This window comes from Berghia stephanieae, chromosome 4 (assembly GCF_034508935.2).
Source record: "Berghia stephanieae isolate SIO BIC M18660-M18661 chromosome 4, UCSD_Bste_1.3, whole genome shotgun sequence".
NCBI lineage: Eukaryota > Metazoa > Mollusca > Gastropoda > Nudibranchia > Aeolidiidae > Berghia > Berghia stephanieae.
In genome coordinates this window covers 18,552,246-18,569,901 of record NC_088363.1, presented here as the reverse complement: position 1 = coordinate 18,569,901, position 17,656 = coordinate 18,552,246, and the positions used below count along the sequence as shown (strand labels likewise).

The 17,656-nt window shown below is 35.5% G+C and overlaps 1 protein-coding gene across 6 annotated transcripts in view; it reads left to right on the top strand.

The window, feature by feature from the left end:
- The window catches only part of LOC144970153 (uncharacterized), a 25,405-nt gene extending 7,749 nt beyond the window's left edge, over nt 1-17,656 (top strand). For 5 of the 6 annotated variants that reach the window (XM_078909444.1, XM_078909443.1, XM_078909440.1 and 2 more), the window contains 10 exons: nt 1,860-2,009; nt 3,902-4,070; nt 5,615-6,571; nt 8,930-9,063; nt 10,466-10,652; nt 11,439-11,519; nt 12,126-12,239; nt 14,369-14,421; nt 15,926-16,063; nt 16,704-17,656. In XM_078909444.1, the coding sequence (XP_078765570.1) occupies nt 1,860-2,009; nt 3,902-4,070; nt 5,615-6,571; nt 8,930-9,063; nt 10,466-10,652; nt 11,439-11,519; nt 12,126-12,239; nt 14,369-14,421; nt 15,926-16,063; nt 16,704-16,808 (2,088 nt within the window). In that variant the 3' untranslated portion in view covers nt 16,809-17,656. The remainder of the gene's footprint in view (nt 1-1,859; nt 2,010-3,901; nt 4,071-5,614; nt 6,572-8,929; nt 9,064-10,465; nt 10,653-11,438; nt 11,520-12,125; nt 12,240-14,368; nt 14,422-15,925; nt 16,064-16,703) is intronic. The other variant, XM_078909442.1, reaches the window with a different exon arrangement.

The window sequence follows — 17,656 nt, the reverse complement described above, 5'->3', positions numbered from 1 at the left end:
CTTGACCTCATCCAGGATCAATCTCAGCCCCTTTGCATGTGAAGCGAGTGCTCTGCCAACTGCGCTATCGGGACCCCTAATAAGGACATACTGTTACTTCAAATATGTTGAATGTCACACATTTGTGTACTTCAATGCAGATTAAAACAATATATAGCATTAACATTGTAATTTTGAAGACATTTGATTACAGCAACGCATGATGGCAAAATCTCTATCATTAACATTCATATAAATAATGAGAAATTATGTGAACATAAAAAGCTTCACGAAGAACTGTACAAAGTTGTCCAAGGAACAAGGAACATCAGAAAAAACTGCTATAAAGTCTTTCTACTGCCACTTTTAGATTATAGTGCATGCCTTTGGAACCCCAAGAACAAAAAGCAGATAGAAGAGCTCTAGAAAGTTCAAAACAGAGCATGTAGAGGATATTTGTTTGTAACAACTACAGGAGGACTTACAGCGTCAGTAAGATGCGCAAGAGCCTAAACTGGTCGCCTTTACGTATGAGACTCACAATCCAAAAAGCCAAAGTCCTCTTTAAGGCCCACAGGGACTGACTACGAACCCAATTGAAATCCTTATTCAAATGAAAGAAAACAGCACTCAAAATAGGTCCCGCAGTCATGAGTTAATGCTCATCTCAACTCATTTTTTCCGAGCACCGTCCGAATATCGAATTCTCTGTCCAAAAGAAAAATGAAAAAAAAAATTAATGACCAAATTGTATTTGATAGAAATCTATAAAATCAAAAATGAAGGCTTAGGCACATCCATTTGTTCTCCCTACACTCACAGTCATGATTATCTTCGATGACAAGAAATAAACTAAACACCATGCAAAATTTGGTGACGATTGGCCGAGTGGTTTCAGAGCTTAATATCACAACAACAACAACAACAAAAGAAACACAATTTGTCAAATATATAATAAAATAACAAATTGTGAGTAAAATTGAAAAAAGTCACAATGATTCAATTGGTAAGACAATGAAATGAAAATTGGTGTTCAATAATTTTAATGAGGATGAAATAAATTAACCAAGATTTCGAGGTAATTTTAGGTAAATTTTATCATCTTATCAACAGGGCCTGAACTCAAAATCAGATGATAAAATTTACCTAAAATTACCTCGAGATCTTGATTAATTTATTTCATTTTTATGGTAAAATACTTTTTCAATTGTTTAATTATCGGTCAAACATTTTTTTTGAAAAATGGTTTTTGCTTTTTCTTTTTCTACAATTTCTGCAAAACTCATAAAATAATGTTAAGATGGAACAGAAATCTTATCAGACTATTGCCATTTAATACAAAAATAATTTCATTTCTCAACAAAAGAGTGATGACTCGCCACCACAGTCACCTTACTTGACCCAAAAATGAATTAGCATTTATGAAAATCACTTGCTGGAAAGATTGCTTTCACCAAACAGTTGTTGAAAGAAAGAATCATTGCAGTGGTTAAAAACAACACAATAGATTAGAAAAAAACTACCTTGAATTTTTTAAAAAGTGATAGATAAATGCCATACCTGAAAACTGTTGTCTGACGGATCATTCAATTTTAACCAAAAAGTAATTGAATCACAACATTTTGAAGCAACCTTTGTCGTCATTGATATTTGGTATTTTGAGAAGGTTTTTAAAATGTATTCAATACTTAAAGGTGTGTGGTTTTAATGTCCTTTTCAAGTTTAATTTAACTTTGAAAATTACTCTTGCTTAGCAAAGAAAAAACAAACTACAAACGGTCACACACTATTTAAAAAATATGACTATATCAGTATGTTTTTTTTTGGTATCATCCAATAAGTTAATTCTAATTCAGCAAATCAACGCTTTCACTTAATAGATGGAAATGAGAAGAGCTCACATGACATATGACTGCCAGCTTCGACATGTTGATGTATCCAGATGTCCTGATTTTTCCAGCAGTGGCATTCGACATTTGTGCACATTATGTGGTCCAACTCTCCGATCCATCAACTTTGCTTGGACGAAGGTAAATGTTTCATGTATAAAGTTCTACTGACAATTAGTTGAAATGTGCTTTCTTGTCAAGATTCTTTGTGAACGAAAGATTGCAACAGTTCTCAATTGACGATGCATGGAAATTGAGCTCTATACTTAATTTTGAGAATTGATATAAGGATTTAGATAAAAAAATTGAAAAAAAAAAATTAAAAGAAAATAGAAGATAATATTCTCCCCCCCCCCCCCCCCCCGCCCCCCTCCTCTCTAAACATTTTAATATGTGAATCATCATGGTGAACAAAAATCAAATCACATAAGTGGGAAATGAATCAATAAAACGTGAAATGAGAGGGTGGTCCCCCATGTGGTGTCTGTGGTACCTCAACAGAGAGAATTCAAGAATAGCCCAATGCCAAACCAGCATGTCGTAAAAGGTGACTAATGATGTGTGACTCCGCCTTTTTGAGTCACCTGGTCCTCCAGGTTGAGTGTTGTCGAAGTGTTAACACCCCTTCCGTAAAACTCAAATTGTTACAGAAACACAGACGAACAAATCAAATCCTTTTTTAACTTGGTTGACCAAAGAGTTTTTGCAATGACAGATTTATGAAGGACAACAGACAAAGCTGAAAGCACTCTGCTGACCCGATGACATCTTCGCCAAACAAGCAGCTTTGAATTGCATCATGGAATGTTCGCACCATATATGAAGCAGGTAAAAGCTCTCAAGTTGTGACAGAGATGAGAGGATACAGGTTGTTATGGACTTATACATAGAGTTACTCTAGGAAGGAGTTGCTCCCCTTTGTTATTTGCTAATTGTTTTAGTTACCGCTTAATTAGTTTTTATTCATTAAGTCCATTGTTTAAAATATTATTTGTGCTTACAAATCTCAGATTGGCATGCCCTAGAGAAGGATGCACTCTTTGTTCCTTACTTTCCATAGTTGAGTTACTTATACTGTTTTTCCTTCATAAAATGCTGTTGCGATATATTTGTATATACTCTAACTTATACTTAGTAAACTCTAACTTATACTTAGTAATAAACTGTTCTCTCACATACCACTTAACGCTTCTGAGTTGAGTGATTCCACAATATTAATCTGGGGTCCCATCAAAAACACAACACAGGTTGCATATATTTGGTGTAAGCGAAACCCACTGGATACAATCCGGACAAAATCACCTCAAGTCTGGGGAGAAGATTTTATGTGCAGGGAGAGGGGACAAGATTCATACACAGGGATAGGAATAGTTCTAAGCAAGTTTGCCCAGAAGTCACTGAGAGAATGGGAACAACACAGAGAAAGGTTCATCATGACGTCGTTTACAACATGGAATAAGAATATCAACATGAACAGATCTATGCCCCAACAAATGATGCAACAGATGAGGACAAAGATACATTTTATAGTCTGCTACAAGTCATTGATAAGCTACCAATGAAGAAAATCAACATAATGATGGGAGATGCCAATGCTTCAGTGGGACAGAATAACGTAGGTTATGAAGGAGGGGGGGGGGGGGGGGAAAATGGTAGGTAACGGCGTTGACAATGTTGAGAAAAAAATTGTAATAGCACCTTACATGTGTCGTGTCTCGCCCTACATGTTAAGAATTGCATTTAATTAAGGCCTCCTGTAAAATGCTTTGAGCACATTTAATGGATGTTGCACCACTAGATCAAATCTTATTTTTAAATTAGCTAAATAAACGTACAATAATTTCATACCATGATTATGAATAGACGTTCTGGCTCAAGATAATCCCTGAAAGGTGATGACATTTTTTCCATACAACTCAGCGATTTGTTTGCTTTGAAGGCAATGAACAATGAATTTATGTATGGGTGAAATTTGTGGCCTAGAATGTATTCAGTTAGTAAAGGATAAATTTATTTCATCTGTTTATTTTCAGGTGGATTGCACAGCTTTTCTTTATCTATCTGGCTTGGGCTTTCCAGATGCAATAAAATTTTTCCTGTCTAGTGGTGCTTTGACTAATTCTATGATGAAGCCATTGTTAGAACAGTATCATGCTTTTGAAAAGATCTGTTCTGACATTGTTAGCGGGTTTGCTGATGGTGGTAAGGCAATAAGTATTGAGAAGAATAAACAATTCTTACACTCTTGCTTTTTTGGAATTCCGGACGTGCTCCTAGCTGCTGCATGAGTTTGTGAGTGCGCATTGGGAATAAAGTTTGAATATCAAAACACAAGAGTGTTAGAAATCTTTTATTCCACCCCTCAATCGATTCTGAGTTCATCATTTTTGAATAAAAGATATGTTTAAAAACGTTTAAATGATACTTCTTTTTTAAGATTCTATTTTCAATTAAATTTAACACTTGATAAACTAGCGTCACAAATTATTATTGTAAACTTGATATCATTATTCATTACTATTTATGGAGAGGGGTAAAATATGATGATGATGATTGATTAAATAACATTAAGCTGATGTATAAGATGCAACATCAATATTTTTCACAGATAGGGAGATAATTAGAGAATGGAAATTGGGCAAAATTGAGCACATCTGTACTAGAGCACCAGCTTCCAGACAAAACATCTTCATACCTGTGTTCATTGATACTGATATTGATTAAGTTGTCTGTTGATCCAAATTAATTGACGGCTCTCTAAATCAGTAGTTTTTGCTGTTTCTAACATCTCTGATAAGATAGTGAGCTGAGAGAGGTGTGAGGTTTTATATGAGTGCGTCATGGAATAATAAAACATTATGTATTTGGTTGTAAAAATATGTATTTTTTAAAACTAATTGTGAAACCTGAAAGACAATTAATAACATTAATTAATGAATTAACACATTAATCACGTGCTCGATATAGAACTATTTGTTTTCCCCTGTATCATGCAGTAAGAAGATTAATTGTATTATATTATTGCAGGTCTCTACTGTATAGACCAGTTTTGTCACATACTTTTTACAAGTGCTGAAGGAAATTTTGCAAGCACGATCAAATCGGATTTCTGACTCTAAATGAGATCACCTATTATGTCTCTGTTACCATCTTCATGTGTCTTTGTGTTCTTGTTCGAGACTGAAACCATTTGGAACCATTTGATTTTCAATAGGCCCTGCTTTAAAACCTAGCCTCGTGGGAGACAGATGGATGTATCTTTTTTGTCAAAGATGACTTTTTCACTTTGTAAATCATATCTCTATAGCACTTTGTCCTTTTTTATATAGCTTGTTTATGGTTGGAATTTTTGTATAGGTGGTGTCAACCTAGATATACAGAGATAAAGCTCATGGTAGAAACCACTTTATTCCACATCAACTAGTCTCCTTGTCTAATTTTCACGACCACTTTCATGACCTCAACTAAATTCTAGACCTCAAATCTTTGAACTATCCCATCATCTTCCCTTTTTACGGATGCTGAAATGACCAATAGGAGTTGCAGGCGTAGTAAAACTTACAAACAAAATTCCTCAATATGTTTAAATTCCATCACTTGACCCCCATACATTTTCTTCTATAAATCTTTACTTAATTAATTTTTTAAATTATTATATTATTATTTTTAATAATAATATTTTTATTATGATGTTTTTTGGGATTTTTTTTCTGTCGTTGAATTCCTGGTTTTTTCTGTATATCCAGCAGATGCAGCTAGACATAATATAGGTAATGATCATCCCACACTGTCAAGAGCTACAAATGATTTAGCTGAATCCGGTACATCTACATCTTGTCTTTCAGAAAGTGAAATAAATATGGATAACAATGCAACGTCAGAACTTAGTTTAGAAAATAGTTTTTCAGATTTGACTTCAGACAGAGGTGCTCCTAAATTTGAAATGGTGTGCATGGATGAAATGCCAACAAATACTTTGTTATATAGCGGAAGAGAAAGTCAAAGGATGGAAGAAAGTAATTGTCATCTGTATAGGAACAGTGATCCCTCTAATCCTATAGATAAAGACTGTGCTAATTCTGTTAAAGAATCAGATGGAAAATCTTTGTCCAATGATAAATGCAATGACTCAAATGAAATGCAAGAAAACAAGCATAAAAGTAACATGAATGGAAATTGTGAGCATTTTTCTATTTCATCAAATGACAAGCCAACGCAATCAAAAGGACAGAATAATTTAACCTCATCAAGTAAAGAACTAGGACATTCTAAAGCAGAGGAACACCCAACAGTGCATAAAAAATTGTCTTCCAGTACATTGAGTGAGGATAAGATAAAGCAACGCTTGAGTGAATCTTACTTGACCAAAGAAGACCTTTTGAGGATTAGTAAAACTAGTGAAAAGAACATATTTTTCACTCCAAACATTACCAGAATAAGCCTTAATGCCACAGTCTTTCAGAATGACCTTTTGGGTCTTAAGTGCTTCCAAAAATTTCTGACAATGAACCAAAACCTTCTGTCTTTAACAATCTATAGTGGAATTTGTGGGAATTTCGTCAGTGACTGCGTCTTACACTTGGTTGGTTTGTATGCCAGGAAGTTGGAATATTTGTCTGTTCAAGGAAGTGACAAGCTAACTGATAATGGATTCACTGAAATCGCAAGGAACTGCCGCAATTTGACTTTCTTGGATCTCACAGGTATTTCTATTATTTTGTTTGATTAATTTTAGAGCTTAAGGTCCATCACCTCAAAGTGGTAATATGTAGGGATGGCTTAAATGGAAAAAAATCGAATTTATAGACAGAAACACGAAACTTGTGCCAATATTTTTTTGTTCTATAAAGGTTATAATTCCTTAAGGAGCTTTGTGGTGTTTTGGTATAAACTTTTTAAAAAATTGAGTTTTTATATAGCGCAATATCCACTAATTGTGCTCAAAGCACCTTACAAGGGGTCCCTGGCCATCAGCAACATTTAATATTTAGGATGGGACATGACGCCTGTTAGGCGATATTACATTTTTTTCAGACAGACAACGCCCAGGTACTCATTTTACTCATGAGTATGGTGAGAGAATGTGAGTAAAGAGCCTTCTCCAAAGACTCAACTATGCACTGAGTGAGGCTTGAACCCAGGACCTTCCGATCCAAAAGCGAGTGTCATACCACTGGACCACATAGCCGCCCTCACCTTCAGACCAGTTTGTCCATGGGTTTGAGTCCTGCTCTGAGCAGTGCATAAATGAGTCCTTGGAAAAGTCTCTCTCAATTTCACACTGCACTCTGGTGTAAAAAACAGTACCTGGCTGTTAACTGTGTTGTCTCTATTGGAAAAAAATTGTAATATCGCCTAACATGTGCTATGTCTATGTCCCATCCTACGTGTCAAGTGTTACTTTTGGCTAGGGACCCCTTGTCAAGCGCTTTTAGCATGTTTAGTGGATATTACATTATATAAGTGCCCAAATTAAAAAATAATAAAAATTTTAACTAAAATCTCTCACATCTGATCTATCTTCAAATTCAATTTACATCACCTAGTAAAAAAAATAAAAAAATAACAAAAGAATGAGCTTTTACATAGCACTATATCCACTGAATTGAGATTTTTTCTTTCCTCTCTGTCCACCCAGCAGTGAATGGCTGGGTTGTTGGGTCTGTATGATTTGGCAGAAAGTACTTTGCGATAGACTAGCCTCCTATCTAAAGGGTAGCAAGCACTTGCAATTGTCTGTTTCACGCTATATAAACTGGGATAACCTCTGGCACTATGGGCCTCATGGCTCTGAAGGACTACTTAATATCCACTGAATGTGCTCGAAGGGCTCTAGTACACCCTGACATAATACCAGCCTGAGGGGTGGGTCACATTTGTGACTTTGTCGCTGGTAGTGAGCAAAAGGCTTCAACAGTCGTGACGTCACTTCCCTCGTTATGATGCATAGTAACTTAGTAACTGGTTCTAAACTATCAGAACAATGGCGGATGCCCTTATAAAATACTTCTCCGATGAGCATAAAAGTGTATCCAGAGGAGTAAAACATTATAAATCTGATCATGCTTTGACTTTTATGAATTCTGATCACATGACATGTGAAAAAGTTCTAGCCAGTATGAAGAATAAAAAGTACCGATTTTCTTTGTTTAGAACCAAGCTGCTCGTTGCTGGGCAGACGTGACATCAGACTATTGAATCCAATTCTCAACAGATGATCAAGTCTGTGTTGAATAGTATCAGTCAGGATTTCGATGGGATCAAACTTATCGTTTGTTCCTATATTCTATATCCACAGTATTTTATACATAAATGGGGTCAGTTGTCCTGTTACATGCAATGAAGATACTGAAAAAGCGCTAACACAAATGGAATTCTCAAGGGCAACATGCACTGTATGTAGTAGAAATAAAGTAGTCCTTCAGAGCCATTAGGCTCATGGAGCCAGATTTATCCTGGATTCTATAGCATGAAATGGACAATACCAATTGCTTGCTACCCTATGGAAAGGATGCTAGTAGACCCAGACCCAGCCACTCAATAATTGCTGGGTGGACAGTGGGGTCAGAAAACAGTCTTTCACCAGGAATTGATCTCGGTTCCTTGGAGTGTAAAGCAAGTGCTCTACCAACTGAGCTATCGGGACTCCCAGTAGAAAGAAACAAACACTATTCTAATCAATCTTCTGCTTGTATAATTTAAACATTACATTTACATTATTTTCATTATGCCTCAGTGTGAAAAATTCAATTGCTAACTTTAATTGTAGTGTTTATATATCTATAAATGAAACCATCCATTCTTCAGTCTTCGAATAAAAGAAAATATGAAACAAATGATGAATGTGTTGGGCTGAAATCCTGTCCAGCAAAGCTTATTAGCATGTAATGTCTTGAGATGACTGTCTGAAAAAAATTAGGCATCTGTTGTAAAGCGCTTTGAGCACGTTTAGTGGATATTGCGCTATATAAATGCTCAAGTTGGTATTCAATCCATCTTACCATCTTGTTTTTCTCATTATTCCATCTTTTTAATCTCAATTCTTTTTTCTTTCTTTTCAGGAGTGTCGTTTGTTGGAGATAATGCGATTATACCTCTCGTGAATTCTCTGCCCTTAACCCACCTAAATCTGGCGGAGACCAGAATTACAGCCGAATTCATGAATTGTCTAGCATCTCTACCCCTCACTCAAAAGGTTATTTTCTTTCCTGATCATTTAGATACAAATTTTTACTTCACAATGCAGTCAGTTTATTTAGCCTGATTAATTGCTGTTCAAGGGTTCGGTGTTGTTTAGCCTCTTTATAAAGTCAAGTAAAGCTAAAGTGTTTATTGGAAATCATTGAGTTTTTTTTCTTCTTGCCAATGAAAGCCCAAAAATTGTGCAAAATGTCCGCCAAGTTCTATATCTCTGAGTCAGTAGTGTTTTGTTTTCAAAGTGCTTGGATTTGTTTGTCAGGTTTGTATATATCTTGCAATATCGAAACTTGAGGTCAAGGACTTCCTCTTTTGTAGGCTATTAGGTCTACAGATTGAGATAAACAAGTGGGAATGACGTCATAATAAATATGAGTGTGAAATGATGATTCAATAGATAAGATTGTGCTTTACAAATTAAAGTTTTAGTACTATAAAAATATCAAATACAGTAAAAGAAAATTATGACCAAAATGTATATCTTTTATTATATTTAAGAGAAAATCTATTTTGGTGATTTCTTCAGTTACATATTCTTGACGTGATCAGTAAAATACATTTTTTTTCAAGCGAATTGTAAAGAACAGAAAGTCAGGGAGCAGCAGAAGAATTGTTACAATCTCTGCATGAAAGTTTAAGGGAGAGATGGATTGAGGGGATGGATGGCCTAGGTTAGAGCAGATTTGCTGAACATGACCAACCATTAAGAGATTTAAACCTTTAGTTAAAATAACATAAATATAAGCTGCCAACCAAAGCAGATTAGAATTATGAAAAAGATAAAATAGTGTGGACAACGCTCACTCAACTTTGAATTTGGAAAACATAAGCAAAGAATACCAGAATATGCTCAAATTTTGAACAGCAACAGACATGTTTCTTAATACAACTTTCTTGACCTACTGATTTGTGTTTATATACTATTTTTGATTTCTTCTGTTCTAGTTAGGGCTCGGGAGATGCGGCTACGAGGTCTAGTGGTATGAGACTCACCTTTGGACCGAAAGGTCCAGGGTTTGAGTCCTGCTCTGAGCGGTGGATAGTTGAGTCCTTGGAAAAAGGCTCTTTACTCACATTCTCTCACCATATTCAGACATAAAAGGAGTATCTGGTCGTTAACAGCAGATCTGTCAGATAAAAAATTATATATCGCCTTTCAGGCATCATGCCTCATCCTATATGTTAAGTGTTGCTGTTGTCTAGGGACCACTTGTAAAGCACTTTGAGCAAATTTAGTGGATATTGCACTTTAGAAAAGCTCAATTTTTAAAAATTATTTATTTATCATCCTGCACAGATATTGGATTACTATGGCTATAAAGTGGAACCATCATCATCATCATCACCTCACCATCATCACCACCAACACCCATAGTAATGAAAATTATTTGTAATTCCAGTTGAAGGAGATAGACTTATCCTGGTGTGAAGAGGTTAACAGTGATTTGGCCTTGAACAAGTTTATTTCTTCCTGTCCTCGCCTGGAGAAACTGATGTTGAGAGAATGCTGTGTATCTGCAAACACCATTACTTGTATCGCAAAATACTCAAGTCACCTTACCGAACTCAGCCTTGCCAGCAACATGAGTATGATTATATTTTCATTATTTTTTAAATTTCAAAATGACAAATTAGGGAGAAATCACTGGTATAAGACAAAAATCTGGTAAGGTGTGTATGAAACGGTGCCAGACAAAGCAATAGGACGTACACAAGAAAAAATAATCCCCAAAAATTAGCCTGCTTTGATTGGGGATCGAACCTCAGACTCAGACCTCATCATCAAATGTGTTTTGTACTACTATTGAGCATGTTGCCCATCAGCTCTATCATCTGAGCTATCGAGGCCTCCACAACATGAATCAGTAGGGTTATGTTTTTCATTTGATCAAAGGCTACCTCTTGCTTTGATGATGCAATACCTCTTTTCTTGTGCGGCTATGTGGTCTTGTGGTATGGCACTCGCTTTCGGATCGGAAGGTCCTGGGATCGAGCCTCGCTCGGTGCATAGTTGAGTCCTTGGAAAAGGCTCTTTACTCACATTCTCTCACCGAACTCAGGTGTAAAATGAGTACCTGGCCGTTAACAGCATTGTCTCTGTCCGAAAACTAATTGTAATATTGCCTAACAGGCGTCATGTCTTGTCCTACATGTTAAGTGTTGCTGTTGGCCAGGGACCCCTTGTAAAGCGCTTTCAGCACATTTAGTGGATATTGCACTATGTAAAAGCTCAATACCTTTTTTTTTTCTCTCGATATCACAAATAGCGATGTCCAAAATGGAGTCTACCTAAAGTAACATCCAGATGCAGGTGCAAGCAACTTTTTTTTTCACAATTTCTTTTCTTAAAGTGTTATTTCACATCTTTTGCAGATGTGGTTGATGATGACGGTGTTATCCTTATTACTGAAAATCTTACAATGCTGACAGCCATTGATTTGGGATGGAACTGGAGTAAGTTGAAATATGAAACAAAATTCACTGTTATATGTTACAGATGACTATTTATTCATTAGTGGTTAAACAGATGCACATATGAAATAATCGGGATGGTTAGCTTGTCATGAGTACAGAGGAATCATGATAAAGCCAACATGGCCAGACCAGAAAGATTGATTGACTCTAAGCAAGGTTGATTTTATCCATCAGCAATTGATTACATTTAGATGAAGAACTGAAGTATGAGGATTATGATGGTGATGGTTATGATGATGATGATGATGATGATGCTGATGATGGTGATGGTTATGATGGTGGTGATGATGATGATGATGATGATGATGGTATTGATGATGCTATTGCTGCTTCTGCTGCTGCTGCTGCTGCTGAGGATGATGGTGATGATGATGATGATGATGATGATGATGATGATTATGATGATGATGATGATGATGATGATGATGATGATGATGATGATGATGATGATGATGATGATGATGATGATGATGATGATGATGATGGAGGAGAAGGCTTAAAAGAAGGAGAAAAAAAAAGAGTAGGTAAGAAGAAGAAAAGTGATAAAAATATAATCAATGCATTTTTAATTTTCCTCTCCTCCAGATTTAAAGGACCCAAGTGTCCGTGCCCTCTTGTCAAATTGTCCTCGTCTGGAAAAGGCCAACCTTGAAGGTCTAAAAATGATCAGCGCTAAGCCATTTCTACCTCTTATCTCAGGTATTAGCATAAAGTGGTTTCAATCATACCTTGTTGGTCGGATACAGTCTGTCGTGGTGGATGGTGTCAAATCAGACAACCAGATACTACATTTTGGGGTACCCCAGGGCTCGGTCCTTGGACCTGTCCTGTTTACAATGTACATGCAACCTCTTTCACCTGTTATCAGTGCAAATGGACTCGCCTATCATTTTTATGTAGATGATTCTCAAATTTATGATTCTGTTCATTCTACTGATTTAAGCAAATTGATAAATAGGATTGAATGTTGCTTTATTGAAATTAAGAATGGGATGAATCATAATTAATTAATGTTGAATGATGATAAAACAGATTTTGATTAATGCTAGGCCCAACATACTTAAATTGATAAACCAACGATTAATTTTGGAACTACTGTTATTCAATCTGCCACCAAAGTAAAAAATCTTGGCGTCTATTTTGACTGCAATCTATTTATGTCAGTTCAAGGTAAACACTTGATAAAAAAACAACCTTATCCTTACATTAGAATAAGAATAAGAAGTAAAATTAGACACGTGATTCATATAAACAAAGGTGAACTTCAGATAAATGCCACAGTGTTATCCAAATTAGGTTATTGTAATTCCCTTTTGGCAAACAAAGAAATGATTAAACACCTTCAAGTTTTACAAAACAAGGCTGCTAGTTTTGAACAAATCCCCCAAAAATCATCTGCTTCTGATCTCCTTAGAGAGTTTTGCTGGTTATCCGTTGAAAAACGTATCATCTACAAAATATGTTCTTTTGTTTATAAAACACTAAATTGTTACACCCCTGGATATTTATATGACATTGTACACCCCTATTTGCAGAGTAGAAATTTAAGATCAAATATAAGATAGAACAATCTTATCTAAAGCTAAATCATCCTGCCAAATTAGTGAACAATAGTTTGAATTTTCAGTACGCCTTTTCTGGAAAGCTCTCCCCCAAACTATTAGAAGTGCTGACTCATTATCAGCTTTCAAATCTAAATTGAAAACTCACCTGTTTGTCTCACGATTTCTATTTTGTGAATGAAGTTTTTAACTATTTATCATCTTTGTAAAATATGTTGTCTATTCTATAAGATATTGAAATTGTCATATTTTTTATTTTCATTGTATTTATTTATTTACTTTATGAATGTAAAGCACCTAGAGCATGCCTAAATGGGGTAAAGCGCTATACAAATAACTTTTCTTCTTCTTCTTCTTCTCCTTCTTCTTCTTCTTCTTCTTCTTCTTCTTCTTCTTCTTCTCTTCTTCTTCTTCTTCTTCTTCTTCTCTTCTTCTTCTTTCTTCTTCTTCTTCTTTTTTTATTATTATTATTATTATTATTATTATTATTATTATTATTATTATTATTATTATTATTATTATTATTATTATTATTATTATTATTATTATTATTATACTGATAATACTAATGAAAAGATGAAAATGGAAAGTCTTCGGATAGAAACAGTGCAAACAGTCGTCAGCAAAACAAAGGAACATTGAAAACAAATAAAACAAAATGTAGTAAGAATTGTACTGTGTACACTTCTGGGTGGTTTTTAGTTCATTTCATACTTCAGGCAGCCGCGCCCCCCCCCCCCCCCCCCCCCCCCCCATCGCTCTCTAGAATAGTGACCAGAGATTTTGTATCACTGAAAATCTCGAGGTGATTTTTGTATATGACCTTCGTTTTTGAAAATTAAGTCAACATCTCTTCCGTCTTTCACTCTTATCAGGTAATTGATCAGTTCATTATTTCCTAAATTGTTTATTTAGTTGTTGGAGGTCCCAATAGCTCAGTTGGTATGTAGAGCACTTGCAAAGGATCCGAGATCGATCCCAGGTGCAGTCGAGATTTTTCCGAGCCCTCTGTCCATCCAGCAGTGATTGGGTAGCTGGGTCTGTTAGATCTGGTGGAAAGTACTTTGCGATAGACAAGGGTAGCAAGCAATTACAATTGTCTGCTTCATGCTATAAAAACCAGGATAAACTCCGACTCTATGGATCTGATGGCTCTAAAGGACTACTTTTTATTTAGTTGTAATTGATATTCTCCTCCTCTCCCCACTGACAGAAAAGCATTTAAGAATGCTCCTTATACTGCCTTTTCTAACATTTTTTCGACAGTGCCCGAAGATCTCAATATTTACTTACAGGAAACGATGGAAGGGAATTTGGAGGTAACAACTCATTTTTATCATTGTTGACATACGTTTTTTAAAATATAGATTAAGCATGCTCTGCTTGATTCCAGAGGATCATGCTTTTAAATGAAGGCCACTGTTTTTATTATTGTTATTATTATTTTGATGATGACGATGATGATGATGATGATGGTGATGATGATTATTATTATTATTACTATTGTATTGTTATTATTATCATCATCATCATCATCATCATCTTTATCAAATATGATAATGTTCAGCTTTTGTAATGCTCATATTCTTACTATCTATCAACATTCTTACACATTTGTCCACGCAAATTATTCATATTTACCTTCTGAGATTGATTGTTGCCAAAGTATTTTTTAAAGAATGAAATGCAGAGTTTTATTTTCAACAACAACAACAAATCAGTTAAATCATAATTATAATATACCTCTTTAACAACTATCTTGAATGAATTAATTTGATCTTCAATCTTCAAGATTGAAGAACAAAATATTTCAGTCAAGATAGTTGTTGTTAAGGAGGTATATTATAGTTATGATTTAAGGACTTCATGTTCTAATGATATGACACTCGGCATGTCAGTTTTTGGTCCCTGGTTCGAGTCTCTTTGTGGAAGGTGCAAAAGTTGAGTACTTGGGAAACGCTTTTTTCTCACACGTTCACAACATAATCAAGTTTAAAATAAGTACAATGTCCATAACAGCACTGTCTTTGTCAAAAATAAAAAAAACAAAAACAAACAAAACAAAACAACCCCCAAAAAACAAACAGACGGTAATTGCATGGTTGCATGACATGTCCTACACGTTAAGTGTTGTTGCTGGCTTGGGATTTCTCTTTAAAAAAACTCTTCCTTGATATGACGGCGGCTTCTGACCTCCCAACGTTGGCAAAGAGGCCACATGCTGTGTCTTCTATCCCCCATATCTGTTTTCCCTTTCAGGTTATCTCTCTGTCTTTGTTCTAGATTGAGATTGCTTGGATTTTTTTGTTTTCCTGTCTCTGGTGCGGATCCTTAACTTGGAGTCAAATGTAATTTTTAAAAAAGAGAAATCATTTTCCTGTTAACTACTATATAGTTAACTTTGAAAAAATAAAAATTTATATACATTTGAGTGTATCCTCCATAACAGGGTCCTTTGCTTATGCCTTGATGAGACTTTTATTGTTAATATAGACACATTGGTGGATTGCTCCTGAAATATTCTGTTTCCTATTTTGAACCAGTTCTCTTTGCCTTTATTTTTCTTTGGTACTTTTAACTTCATATCTACATCTTTTCCTATATCATCTCCCTTTTTAATGTCGCTGAAATGATCAAATAGTGTTGCAAGCACTCTAACCCCCCCCCCCCCCCCCAAAAAAAAAAAACCCAAAAAAAACCAGACACCTAAAGCACTTCAAGAGGATTTATGGATAATGTACTTTTCAAACAAGGAAAGCTACTTGTTAATTAATTAAAAGATTTGATATTTGAGTCGAAATTTCATTCGTCTGTTTCTATTAGATTTCAGAACTCCCATGCCTTCCTCATCGCTCAACTCGCTACGGCACCAACCTAAAATATGTTAACTTGACCTACAGTGACCTTGTTGAGGACACCATCATACAACAGATTGTTACCATCACAAATGGAGGCATACAGGTATGAGAAAGGGATGGAAATTCACAAAGCATTTTTTGCTTAGAATGTGTTAAATCAAGATAAGTTCTCAGTAAATTCTAGACATATTTAAGGTTCCACACAATTTTGTGCATTTGTATGATTAATCTGACGGACATAACCAGTTAGTATTTTGCTTAAAAACATGTCATCAATAAGGGCTGGTAGGTTAAAGAGAGAATGTCGAAAATGTCAAAACCTTAATACTTCGTTAAATCCAGATTTATCTGTATTTATTCATTTTTTTATTTGACGCAGTTGGAAATTTTATCACATCCTTCATGTCGTATTTGCAACTATGTGGTCTAGTGGTATGACAATCTTCTTTGGATCAGAAGGCCCTGGGTTTGAGTCTCACTCTGAGCAGTGCATAGTTGAGACCTTGGAAAAGGCTCTTTACTCATATTCTCTCACTGTACTCAGGTGTAAAATAGGTACCTGGGTGTGCTCTGTCGTTAAAAAATTGTAATATCGCCTAACAGGCAACATGTCGTGTCCTACATGTTAAGTGTTGCTGTTGGCTAGGTATCCTGTATAAAGCGTGTTTAGCATGTTTAGCGGATATTACTCTATATAAAACTCAATTTATATTTTTTTCATATTTATTTATCATCCTGTACAGATATTGGATTACTATGGCAATCGAGTGGAACCATCCAAAATGTCACTGGAATTATTCTTTTCAGAACACTCTTATTGGCGTGAGGGTAGAGGAGACAGATATTAAAATCATTACTGTCGTGAGCTGTGCATCACTTTGGAGATGTTTTAATATTAAGATGAAATCTGTTGCATGCAATATTCTTGATATGCAAAATCGGGAGGCCTTCCATAAGCTCATCGTGCTAAGGGAAACAACCCAAATACTCTTTTAACTGACCCTAAAAGAAAACAAAACATAGTAGGTTTAACTAACCCTAATAGGAAAAAAGGACTTTTACTAAGACCTATAACTAACCCTAATAGAAAAAAAAAATCCTCCGACCTCGAGCTAACCCTAATAGAACCAAAAAAACAAAAACAAAAAAAAACCCCAAAGGACTGCTTTGCACTACCTTTCAATACTTCAATGACAAAATGGCGGCGGAGAACCAAAACAATGGTCATGTTAGGAAATTTTAAACGTTCACTAATCCATTAAGGTTTGTTATAGAGTTTTTAAAATGCTACTATATATTGGCAAATTGAATAAATAAATGCCTGACAAAAGATCCACTGTGAAAATAATAATTGAAAGAGATGCTACCCTGAGGAGCTTACGGAATTTCTCCCGCAAAATCACTCTGATAAATACAGTGCAACAGGGATGGGTGAAACTAAACGCTAGAGTTGCCTAAAGGAGCCAATAAAATGGAGAGAAAGTGTGTGAATGTGACTCATATAAGAGGGGACATCATTAGACGAGAATTATGTCAGAAAAAAAAGGGGTGGAGGAGGGAGGGGAGGGGAGAGACTGAGTAAGAGCAAGGTGTGTGTTTGTGCGTGAGTGTGCAAGGGAAGGAGAGAGAGAGAGAGAGAGAGAGAGAGAGAGAGAGAGAGAGAGAGAGAGAGAGAGAGAGAGAGAGAGAGAGAGAA